The following is a 13,483-nucleotide window of genomic DNA, read 5'->3' as shown; positions in this document are numbered from 1 at the left end:
GCATTACATATGACGTAATACACACTGCTGAGTAATGAAAACATCTGGTTTGATTTTTTTAGTTGTTACATTATGATGCAGTTCAAGTTTGGCATTCATATGGACCGGAATCACAGAGTGGAATTAAGACTTTATAATAATAATAATAATAATTTATATATATTTTTAATGTTATTATTTTTTGACTATTATAATTTCATTGTTACGATTGTTTTTATTGTTATTGTTATTATATTATTTATTATTTTTAAAAATATTATTATGTTTATTATTAATACTATTATTATTTTATGTTATTATTATTGTGTATTTTATACTATTACTTTTAGCAATAGTAGTAACAAGTATAATATTAATAATAATAATAATAATAAGATAAAGTTATTTATTAATTATTATTATTATTATTATGTTTAAGAATTTATTAGTTATTAAAATTACTATTATTTTTATATTTTACACTGAAGTTGATATTGTTATTATGTGTTATTAATAATGTTTCTATTTTTTATTATTGTTGGAATTATTATTATTGATAAAAAATGATACTATTATTGTATACAATAATATACTTCTGTACACACATCTTCTGATTCATAGTTCTCTCTCTTTTTTACAGAAAGCATTTCAGTTTTGGATTCAGTACTATAGTTTTTTCTTTTCATTTGATTTCGTTTACCTAAATGTTTAATGTAATGCATTTACTAAAAGTTAGCTTTCTTTAAAATATGGTTGCCAGGTTTCACATTTTGTTTTAATCATCGATAAAACATCCATAGCTAATCTAACAGTGAAAGAATAAGCTAAGATTAACATTGTTAATTTTTCTTTGACTCTTTGGCTGTTTATATTTGCCGCAGTGTTATAACTAAGAAAATGATTCATCTCCAAAGCAACACAACAAATAAGGATGAAAATAAGCTCCATGACAAAATTAAAATGATTTTAGTGTTCAAACAGTAGTTAAAACTAAAAGTGGAATAATGTTAACATCCAAGAAGCCAGCATTTTGTGTAATCAGAAATGAAAGGTTTAGAGATGACAATAAATCAAATAAAAATATAGACAATTTAGACAATTATTAAAAATAAATAATATATTTGTAAATACAAAATGAATTTCTGTGATGAGTGAACATAAAAATGCAGTTAATTAATGACGTCTTTTACTAGTATTTAAATAAAAACAGCACAACAGAGTTACTTCACTTCAATATTGTTTTAAATACGCTTATTTTATACCTGCAACAAAAATTTCAATATAATTGGGACAGGGCCAATGCAAGATGGAGAAGTTGGTGTTATGACCAGAACACATATAAGTAGGTAATAGATTTAACAAAAGTACAATTTTCTTATTGGCCCTTCTTACTTTTTTGGAATTGTTTTTTGGAATTGGCTTTTTAAAATGTTTATTTTTACTTTTTAGCTTTGTTGCCTTTAAAAACACAGGTGTCTGTAGGAAAATCTGTACGTGTTATAAAAGTGAGTGGAGCACTGGAGCTAAAGCGTGTGCTTTTACCCATGAGAAAAGACACTAAAATACAACAGTGCTCCCAAACAACCCCAAAAGTATTGAATAAAAAGGTTAGTCTATTTCTGAAACATTTACTTTCAGGACTTGGCATGATTGAGAAGTTTTGCTCTTTAATTCTTTAACTTGAAGATGATGTCTGACTAGGTTGGTCTTTAAATGAAACTGCATAAACATATTTGAAATAAAATAGCACCATTACAATAACAATGTTACTGAGAACTGGAAGCCCCTAAAATATGCCCTCGTCCAAGTTCTCTTCAGATAGCAAATCTTGTTAATATAATGGAGGTTGGCTTTACAAGACGGGCAGTAGATCTGTTTTTGCAACATTTAATATAAAAATATATCTTTGCAAAGTTGGCATAGACTGACTTCAAACAAACATCCCTGTTATGTCCATAGCAGAAATCTGGAAACCGTGAAGTGACTGACAGTACAGGATGACAGGCAATTGAATTGTTGTTCCACTGTTGCTTATTTAAGTTCAGCAACTTAAGATTTACAGGTCAAATATGACTGAAAGTTGTAAACCTTTTCTGTGCTTATCATGCTCTAGAAATTGTATTTACGCATCTCAAAGCAAAAAAAAAGTTATATTATGGGTTGGACTTCACTGCTCTGTGAGTTCATTTCTGCCCTACTGTTATTTACTTATTTATTTATTTTCCCCCATTTTCTCCCAATTTAGCGTAGTCAATTTGTTTACGGATATCCGGATTGCAGTCAAAGTGGGTATATTGCTGCTCACGCCTCCTCCTGCACTCAGCCCTTAGCGGAACCCTTTTTCACCTACGCATTCTGCACAGGCGCCTATGCATCTGCTAATCAGGGTCCTTACACAGAGATTTAAACTAAGAAATCCTTCATACATGCCTATTTAATCTGTGTAGCCCTGTGGTGTCTTGTACAGGCAGGTTAGATTTTGTACGCTGTGAGGTGGACCATTCTCAGGTACACTCTTGTGGCATCTTTTCTGCAGGTAAACAAAGCACATGTGCCGGGCTAGCTGATGCACATGTCCCGGGATGTCTAGCTGTGATGGCTGCATGCCCATTGTAGCTGCTTTTGATGGTAGAAGGGAGTTACCATGGGCACTTAGACTGGCCTGTGACTCTGCAGATCTACGTACATAAGGGTTCAATGTACTGTGTGTTGTGGCACATTCATCTCATCACCAGTATTAGAATTATACACAGTTTGAGCCACAGCAGCCCATTTGTTGGTCCACTGGCATGAATGAGTATTCAGCAACCTTTCTGCAATTTATGTCTTGCCCTCCTGAGATGCTACACATCATTTGCTGGTGCGCATTTTTTTACAGTAAACTTTTTAAATGAGAGCAAAACCAAGTAGGGATCAAGACCAAATATCGACTTCAAGTGAATTATTTTTGTCAAAATATTTAGTGAAAAATGAGGGTGGACTAAAGTGAATGCAAGTGGTGGTACAGAACAAAAACAAAAGTGAATGGGTCTTTGCACATGTGTGCTCTTGTTCTGGCTTCGTGCTTGTGTGTGCATGTGTGTGTAAGAGAGAGAGAGTACAAATGCCCTAGTGCCATTTTGTGTGCCAGCTTCCCAAGGTGCCCATTCTGTCAAGCAGCAAGAGTACTGCAGTAACCTCCACTAGTGCAAAACAGGGAGCTCCTGGCACTGGCAGCAACATCACATTCATTCAAAGCTCTACTATGCAGTAGTGTGTCTGAAACACATATCTAAAGCCTAGAGGTTTTGTTGTTTCGTCAGAAGAGTAGGATGCTTTTAATTGCCCATCAAATCAGGTGGCAAAAAAGGAGCACAACCACAAGCTATATAAAGCCTATCTAAATTTCCTAAACCCTATAGATCAAAACTACTTTCTGGTGCATAAAGTCACTTTATCTGCTTTATGTTTGGAAATTTGTCATCTTAAACAAACTGTAATGCTTCATTAACATACAAACAACAGAGTAGTAGCATTTTCACAATGAAATTTAAATTGCACTCCTAAAATGCACAATACTGAACAAGTCATAAAAATGAGGTGCCTTTATGAATATCATTGAAATGAAAATACTGTATACATTTTTACATATTAGACACCCCAATAACAACAGCATAATGTTTTTTTTTCTCTTCAGTGCATTTCAGTTAACTTTCTTTTTACATGGTGTCTAAACTGCCTAGGCAACTTGTTTGTTTACATTCTTTACGTAATTTAAATGTAGCATTTCTCTCAGTCTGGTTAAACTGGTTTTATAATAAAATCATTAACAAAAATAATTTAATTTAATAAATTATCAGAACTTTTATTTTGCTTGACCCTTAAATGACTTTAATACACAGACAAAACCAAGAATTAATAATAAATGGAGAAGCCTAACTATGTGAATGTGGTTGGTTTTCAAGCAATATCACTAAATATCTTAAAATCTGTTTTCGTAAAATAAAAATATCCATAGTTTTGTATTGAACTTTTATTGGGTGGCGTGGTGGTGCAGTGGGTAGCACTTTTACCTCATAGCAAAAAAGGGCCTTGATTAGCTTCCCCAGCTCGGCAGCCAGGGTCCTTTCTGTATGAAGTTTCCATGTTCGCCCTGTGTCTGTGTGGGTGTCGTGGGTCTGTGCATGTCTTCGGACCCAGAGGAAACCCACAGTCAGGTTAACTAGAGCTACTAGAAGTTGTGTGTGTTAGTGTGTGTGTGTGCATGCCTTGTGATGGTCTGGCAATCTGTCTGGGGTGTTTCCTAGCTTTTGCCCAATGAATCAGACCCACTGTGACCCTACCAGGATAAAGCTTGGTAAAACAGACAATGAATAAACGAATGACTGGACTTGTATTGATTTAGGATTTAGTTTTAATTTGATTTATTGTGTTTTAATACCAAATGAAAGCAAATGAAAGAAACTGTAATAGCTAAGAAGTGGGGACTCTATACTTTAAGTGGTAATATGCAACCTGTGGTTCTCTAGATATGCTGTAATACACAAAAAAACTATTACATTTGTTTTGTCTCAGCAGACAGATCTTTATAGGGTAATAATAATGTATATTAAATACTACTGCACTAAGTAACATTTCAGTACAGTTACACAACTGTAGTATACAATAACTGTTCAGTCATTCATTGTTAATTGTACCACCGCTTTATCCTATTTAGGTAATGGTGGGTACAATTCACTGGGCAAAAGGAAGAAGGGTAGACACACAGGGTAGACACACACACACACACACACACTTTTACCTAGAGAAATAAAATTAACACCTCCAATTAACCTGGCTGCATGTCTTTGGACTGTGGGAAGAAATCCGGAGAACCCAGAGGAAGACCATGCTGATACAGTGAGAACATGAAAGACAGAACGGACCCAGACCGTTCCACCTGGGAAACAAACCCAAGGTCTGCTTGCTGTAAGCCGACAGTGCTACCCATCAAGCCATCGTGCCACCACAATAACTGTTTATTTTATAAAGTTGTTGCACATGTTAAAAATGCATTGTCGAATGCTTTCGTATTAGGAGTTTGGTTAATTTGGTTAATGCTGATTTTAGGAATATGCACGATCTGATTCTAGAATTACTAATATTTCTGTGTTTCTCTCTCACGCTCTTGCTCTCGCTCTCTCACACCTCTCAGGTTATGGCTGCTGTTCTTGAGTTGCAAAGCTGATTATTGAAAGGCTAAAATCTTGATGTACCCTCACTGTAATCTCTGCCAGCGTGCTGTAGACACCTTGTATCTCACCCCCGATCGTTGATGACTATCACCCTCTAGCATTACCTCCATCTTCACACAATAACCCTCTCCAATTAAGAGTCTACCCCAACACATCAAGAGACTCTGAACATCTTCTTCTCAGAAACATAACCCACCCCTCAACCTTACTATAAATCCTTTTTCTTCCTGCCCTCGCTTCCCAACCAGCAGCAACCATTCGCCCTTCTCTTGCTACAGCGGTCCTGCCATCCAGGCCCCGCTCCCACCAGGTGCCCGGCATGGCGCCCCAGGGGCGGGAGCACCTGGCAGCGCGGGAGCAGGGCGCGCGGAGACGGAGCCCTCACTTGCGCCACACCCTAAGCCCGGAGAACCTGAGAAGCTTGGCAGAGCGTGGCGCAACCGACCCCACTATTGCGAGCACAACAGGACTCACCAGAGCGAACAGCGACACTGACCTGGTCAGTTCCCAGAGTCGCTCTTCTCTCACAGCTTCTACACTGGAGTTCACCCTTGGACGAGGGCAGAACCTGGTCATCTCCTGGGACATTAAAGAGGAAGTGGATGCCACTGACTGGATTGGCCTGTACCATATAGGTTAGAGTTTATGAGTTCTCGTTTAAAAATGCATCTTCTTTTATGTGTTGCCTTTCAAGCTTTTGAAGTATTTTGAAGCATATTTGAAGATAGCACTTTACATCATCGTAAGGTTTAGCATTTAATACCAACTAATATATATTAATGAAATGTAATTTTTTAAAAATACATAAAAACCACAACCAAAGAGCTCCATAGCAATCTGTTAACTCTACAGTAATCCTAGCTAACAGGAAGAATCCAAAATATTACAATTGGCTATATTGTGCACTACATATTGTAGATTGGGTGCACTCAAATAGAAAGTAGGAAACAATTTGGTATTCATCTAACTCTGTGCAACTGAAGCATCAAAACAGTCATGAGCAGCAGAAATTACATAAAGGTCTCAGAACAGGATGCTTTTGTCATATTGACTGAAAATACTAGTGTACCAGTAACATATTTAGCATATTTAATTTTTTAAGAATACCTTGAATGGTAAAGAAGGCAAACTATCAGTCCTCTATCAAATCAATTCTAACCTCTCACTAAAAGCCCAGATAACCAAACTGAAGCTCTCTTATTTTGACATATTATGAGTTGAACCTTTTTATTGCAAAAGTTATGCTTGGAAGAGTTGAAGGTAAAAGAGGAAGAGGGCGCCCAGAAACGAAATAGATGAATACAGTTAGAGAATTAATGAACAAGGCTTCAAGAAGCCTGAAGACCCAAACGGAGGACAAAATGTTTCGGATATTCCGCTAGCACACCAGTGCTGAGATTCTGAACTCCTCGGTTCAAAACTCGGTATTGCCACTGGTCGGATGGGTGCCATCTAGCGGTCATAATTGGCAGTGCCTGCAGCAGACACAGTTCTGCTAGGGTGGGATAACCGGACCATGTGGATGGAGTCTTCAAACGCTGTGTAAGGACTCTGATTGGCAGATAGAGAGGTGTCTGTGCAGAGTGCATAGGTGAAAAAGGGTTCCGCTAAGGGCTGCACGCGGGTCGGAGGAGGCGTGAGCAGCAATATAAGCACCTCGACTGCAAATTAGGGATCCCAAGCAGCAGAAGACAAATTGACTATGCTAAATGGGGGAGAAAATGGGAGAAAATGCATAAATAAAATAGAAAAAAAAGATGTCCTGGAGGAACACAATCCATATGGTTAAATGAAGTTAGAACAACTTGACGGCACTTAATACTGCTGCTACTACTACTACTAATAGTAATAGTAATAATAATATATTTTTTTGTCAGTAAATCACAGAGCTTTAGGCACCCCCTCTCCCCCTTCCATAGTGGGGGAACACGTAAACAACGGAACACCACATCAACAATGCTGCACCGCTGAGGTTTGAACCCATATCTCAGCATTAGTGGGACAGTGTCGTAGACCGCTGTGTTACCATAATAATAATAACAATAGTAATAATAATAGTCATAATAATAATAATAATAATAATAATAATAATAGTCATAATAATAATAATAGTAAAAATAATAGTCATCATAATATTATTATTATTATTATTATTAATAGTAATAATAGTCATCATAATAACATTATTAATAATAATAATAATGTCATCATCATTATAATAATAATAAATAATAATAATAATAAATAATAATAATAAATAATAATAAATAATAATAATAATAATAATAATAATAATAATAATAACAATAATAATAATAATAATATGGTTTGCCATAGGCATAAGCAATTACCTCAGTGTGAGCACTAGTGTTGTATACTTAGTCTGGGTCATACAATCTTCCAAGGAAGGAAATTATTAAATAGTAAGACATGCTAAATAGACATTGAAACACTGGTATTTTTTATTTTACTTTATCAGCTTTAAATTATTAGCAACCATACTATTAATAACAAATCAGATACTTCACGTTGTTTTATTGTCAGGTTTGTCTTTTTGGAGATGACCTTGGTCACATCTCTTTGCCTGACACAGTGGTGTTGATCCCTCTGGGTTGAGCTATTCTGTGCGCTTGTATAGATCAGGTCTGTTATCCTGGAGCCTCAGGAGTCAATGCTGAAAGTCTATCCTTAGAGTCACACTCATAGGAGCCTGGATGTCCCTGAGTCTGCAAGGTTTCCACTCACTTGATGCCAACAGTAGGAGGGACCCAGTCCATATTTTAAAATCTCAACATTTCTATAAAGCTAACAGAACAAAACCTGAACCTGAACATGTGCTTGGTAGGTTCTGATTGTTCATCTTTATTGATTTTACCATGTAGAAAAAATAGAGTTGGCAATCCCATCCATCATCTGGGCACAGTGCCTCAGGCTATTGACCAGGAGGCCGCAGTACTTCATTACTTGCACAAGGGTCTCTTCCCTGGGGTGCTCTACATTTCTGCAGCTAAGCAGACATTCAATGATGGCATCAACGTAATCAGTCTCTTAGCTCAACATTAAAACAGGATTAATGCCAACTTATACTCTTTCGAATATGCCTTACATATACTGTATAATGTCCTCTGCCCGCAGCATTAGATACCACTTTTTAATACAAACAGCAATATTGATTCTTTGTGATCTTTTTTATTAAAGAAAACAAGATATTTTCTGCTTTAGCCAATCAGCTTTGTTTTATGTACAGCTCACTGTGAATTTAATGGCTGCAGCAGTTTGCAAAAACGATGGGATGAGGCATGTTTGTCACAAAGTTAAACACCTTAATGTTCAACAATGTTCTGTTTTTCTTTTTGAACTAAGAACACCAGTTGTTGGATCTCTGTAATATAGAAATGGATTTTGTCTCAATCCAAGGTCTCTGTAGTCATATATTGAGCTTCACAATTTGCCTTAAATTTTCAATAGAGACTGGAATGTCAGTCTGAAATGCAGACAGGCCAGTCTAGCACTTGCACTCTTAAACTTTTTACTTTGATGCCACACTGTCGTATATTCTACCCATCCCTGCTCATAAATGAATGTGCCTTCTGTACCCAGTCTTACAATGTCCATGTCCAAACTTTTAGATTGTGTTGAATGTATTAGAATAGAAGTGGGCATTTTTACAAAAACATTTACAAAATACCTCCTTATACCCACTGATTGCTATAGAATGTCCATTGGTGTATATGAGTGGGTAGACTGGTGATTAAGTGTTGCCCTGGAATTGATCTGCACCCTGTACAAGATGTATTTCTGCCGCGCAGTTGGGTTTTCGGGTAGGGACTGGTATAATACCCTGATCAGGATGAATTACTGAAGATGACAGAAGATGGAGTTAATAATAATTAATGAGTTAAATAATTATTAATGATCAGAAAGTGTGGTGTGAATGGCACACAGTGGGGTCATACTATCTGGAGGCTGGTGCCTGGCCCATAGTTTCTGGATGCATTAGATTATTGTAATACATGTAATACAAGTCCGCTAAATCAGTGGTCCCCTACCATCACTGATTTTCCATCATTGCTGAGTAGTATTGTTATGATTGTTTTTTTATTATGCTTGTTGTATAAAGTTATTTTAAATCCTCCTGCCCATGCGGTCCATGAAATTATATCTTATATGAAACCGGTGCGTGGTGCAAAAAAGGTTGGAGACCGCTGTGCTAAATTATTACATTACTGTTGGATTACTTTATGACAGCTTCTCGAACAGAGTAAGCATAATCCTTGGCCTCACTGATGATGGAATCCAACATACAAACATAGACAATGTTTTATTATTGTGTTTTATTATTTTCTGTCTTTAGATGAGACCTGTCCATCAAACGTCTGGGACTGCAAAAATCGTGGTGTGAATGGCACACAGTGTGGTCAGATTGTCTGGAGGCTGGAGCCTGGCCCATACTTTCTGGATGGTCAGTGTTACACCATTAAGCATATAACTACAATTTTTGATAATACATGTAAATGTTAGATACCCCCAAAACATTAGAAAAGCATTATTAGAAATAATTATTATATTTTTAAGCAATATGGTATTATTAATTATTAATGTGGACACCTGACTGAGCTTTTTGGATATCGCAGACCTGTCTTGCAATCAGTGTCTCAATAAACTCAAAAGGTATTCAGTAGGGTTGAGGTCAGGTCTACACCAAACTCGTCAAACCATGTCTTTACGGCCCTCACTTTCTGTAAACTCAGAGGAACAGGCCTATATTTGAAGTATATCATTAATTATAGAACATTGATATTATAGACTTACAGTTGGTGTCTACATACTTTCGGCCATAGAATGTAACCTTAAATTACACTGAACAAGTTTATACTTGCAAACGCAGGAAGCCATTTGAGAGGAAGACGTACTATTTTTAAATTTTCCCATTTATTGACTTTTAGCTGAGACCAGGATTTGCTTCAAATACTACCATGGATTGACTGGAGCTCTGAGGGCCACAACACCCTGCATCACAGTCAAGAACCCCCGAATTTCGGTCAGTAAATATATCTTATTGTGTGAGTGTTTTAGTCTCTTTATGAATATTATGTGATATAATTCTGATGCATTGCTAGTTTTTGTCCTCAGTTACTACTTGAGGGTAAAATGAGCAACGTGTAAAATTGGTGACGTTGAAAATCTGCCGGCGTGATGGTCTTTTTTTTTTTTATCGAAATAGCATTGTGTGCAGCCTAAAAGCAAAGCCTTAAACATTTTTGCCCCATTGTTGTCATGTCACTTTAGTATAAATGTCACCCATTTGAAAAAGTTGTGGAATTTTGTACAATGCACTAAAAACACGAAGCTGTAATTTGTTAATTCTCTTTATTTAACTGGCAAAAGTACAAACAGATGCATGTTTAGCATTGTGTTACCTCTACCTACCTATTACTTAAACTTTTGGGAAAAGCATTTGGAAACTGGGGACACTAATGGTTCCAGTTTTGCAAGATTAATTTTTGCTTGTTACGAGACTTCAGCCATCAACAGTTTGTGGTCGTTGTTGTTGATTCTGCTCTTCATGATGCATCATACATTTTTAATAGGAGACAAATCTGGACTGCAAGCACATGTACTTGAAGCCATGCTGTTGTAGCACATGGCATCATCTTCCCAGGAAAAGACTTGCCTTAATGGCAGCATCTTAATATACACCTTAACATACACCACTGATGCACCTCATACCATGACAGATTTTGGCTTTTGTACCTTTTGCTAAGAACATTCTGGATGGTCTGTTTTCTCTTTGGTACAGGGAACTTGTTTATTGGACAACACAATGTGGATGATCACAACACACATTTCCACTGTCTTTTAGATCTTCTGAGATGTGTTTGGGCCCAGAGAACTAAGTGGCATTTGCAATTAATATATGGCTTGCTCTTTGTGTAATAGAGTTTTAGGTTGCATTTCCTGATGCAGTGGTGAACCGGGTTAAGTAAGGTTTTCTAAAGTACTCCAAAACTCATTACGTACGCCATTCGACTGGTGGTGGTGTATGTCATTTAGCCGATGCTTCCATCCAAAGCGAGGTACAATTCCTTAACCACTAAGCTAGTTCTATCGTAACATGATTATCAAAGGTCACACACATTTAACAGTGCTTGCTTTGCCCTACATGGATTGTATTTTTTTTGGATTCCCTTACATTCAAATTCTTTTTACATTTTTAAGTACGACAGATGGTGATAGACCTAAATTGTTCTTTTTAAACTGATTGTCATTTACCAAGTTTGTAATGACCAAGTTTGCCACAAAGTGTTGAGCCATGACCCAGCTTTGCTTGCAAAGACTGAGCCTTAGGTGGATCCTCTTTTTATACCCAATTATGATACTCTCACCCATTACCATTCTACCTGCTTATTGTGGAAGGTTTCAGTTTGTTTCTTCATTTTAACGTCACGTTTTACACTTTAGGTTACATTCACGACAGGAACGGTAGTTACTCATTACACAAGGTTCATCAGTTCACAAAGTTATATCAAACAGTCATGGACAATTTTGTATCTCCAATTAACCTCACTTGCATGTCTTTGGACTGTGGGAGGAAACCGGAGCACCCGGAGGAAACCCACGCGGACACAGGGAGAACATGCAAACTCCACACAGAAAGGGCCCGGACCGCCCCACCTGGAGATCAAACCCAGGACCTTCTTGCCCCAGAAGGTTTCATGATTCTATAAACATTCAGAAATAAAATGTATTTCTATTTTTAAATGAGTTAATCAGCCTCATTAAATATAAGTTCTTTGTACGTTTGTCAGTCAAATAAAGAATTAACAGAATGAACAATTCACAAACTTCAGTTTATATCGCATTTTACAAAATCCCAACTTTTCCAAAAATAGGGTTTGTACAAATCAAGTCAAAGAAAAGTTACTAAATTGAAAAAATGACTCATGTGGAACAAACAAGCACATTTTCATTTTCAACTTGTGAGATGCTGACATAACTCGATGTGCAAGTTCAATATTCTCTTACTGTATAGTACTGTATAAGAAAAATTGATAATGTTATGAAACTGTGTTTTAGGAGTAGATTTTTATATCAGTGTGTGTATGTGATTAAAAAAAGAAACGGACTGTGGCTGAGAGAAGCAGATAGCATGAGAGAGGGTGTGATATTGATTTCTTTGGATTTTATAGGCGGACGGCCAAGTGGAAGGACAGCTGAATTCCGAAAACAGCCGAAAATTGCTCAGCTTTACCCTATCAGGTCAGTGTGTGTTTAAATGAGTGTGAGACTGTATGTTTACAGTAGGGTTCAAGGGTTTAACTTTGCACCTAGTCAATTTTTGACAAAAGTTGATTTTTTGGATTTTTTAAATAAAAACGATAAATTAAAATAACAAACTGGCACCTGCATATACACTGACCAGGCATAACATTTTGACCACCTTCCTAATATTGTGTTGGTCCCCATTTTGCTGCCAAAACAGCCCTGCAACTGTGATGCACTGTGTATTCTGACACCTTTCTGTCAGAACCAGCATTAACTTCTTTAGCAACTTGAGCTACAGTAGCTCGTCTGTTGGATCGGACCACACTGGCCAGTCTTCGCTCCCCACGAGCTTTGGCCACCCATGACCCTGTCGCTGGTTTACCACTGTTTCTTCCTTGGACCACTTTGGATAGATACTGACCACTGTAGACCAGGAACACCCCACAAGAGCTGCAGTTTTGGAGATGCTCTGACCCAGTCGTCTATCCATCACAATTTGGCCCTTGTCAAACTCACTCAAATCCTTACACTTGCCCATTTTTCCTGCTTCTAACACATCAACTTTGAGGATAAAATGTTCACTTGCTGCCTAATATATCCCACCCACTAACAGGTGCCGTGATGAAGAGATAATCAGTGTTATTCACTTCACCTGTCAGTGGTCATAATGTTATGCCTTGTGTATGTATGTATATATCCATTCATAATTTTGACTGTCCTATAATTAGATGTTTATCTTTGCAGATGTACGTGCTGTGGGACTGAAGAAGGGCATGTTTTTTAATCCTGATCCTTACCTAAAGATGCGCATTCATCCAGGAAAAAGAAACGGGTTCCCCACCTTTTCCCACCATGGCCAAGAGAGACGATCTGGCATTACAACTAACACCACAAACCCTGTGTGGCATGGAGAGGTGACACACACACACACACACACACACACACATACACACATACATACAGTGTATCACAAAAGTGAGTACACCCCTCACATTTCTGCAAATATTTCATTATATCTTTTCATG

At 37.1% G+C, this 13,483-nt stretch overlaps 1 protein-coding gene across 1 annotated transcript in view; it reads left to right on the top strand.

Moving 5' to 3' along the window:
- hecw2a (HECT, C2 and WW domain containing E3 ubiquitin protein ligase 2a) overlaps nucleotides 1-13,483 on the top strand; it is a 39,581-nt gene that overhangs the window by 487 nt on the left and 25,611 nt on the right. Inside the window, exons 2-6 of the mRNA XM_063005434.1 lie at nucleotides 5,153-5,827; nucleotides 9,547-9,654; nucleotides 10,139-10,233; nucleotides 12,383-12,452; nucleotides 13,203-13,372. Of these exons, the coding sequence (XP_062861504.1) occupies nucleotides 5,512-5,827; nucleotides 9,547-9,654; nucleotides 10,139-10,233; nucleotides 12,383-12,452; nucleotides 13,203-13,372 (759 nt within the window). The 5' untranslated portion in view covers nucleotides 5,153-5,511. The remainder of the gene's footprint in view (nucleotides 1-5,152; nucleotides 5,828-9,546; nucleotides 9,655-10,138; nucleotides 10,234-12,382; nucleotides 12,453-13,202; nucleotides 13,373-13,483) is intronic.

This window comes from Trichomycterus rosablanca, chromosome 12 (genome assembly GCF_030014385.1).
Source record: "Trichomycterus rosablanca isolate fTriRos1 chromosome 12, fTriRos1.hap1, whole genome shotgun sequence".
Lineage (NCBI taxonomy): Eukaryota > Metazoa > Chordata > Actinopteri > Siluriformes > Trichomycteridae > Trichomycterus > Trichomycterus rosablanca.
The sequence above is the reverse complement of the archived record's forward strand: the minus strand, read 5'-3'. Positions and strand labels throughout refer to the sequence as shown.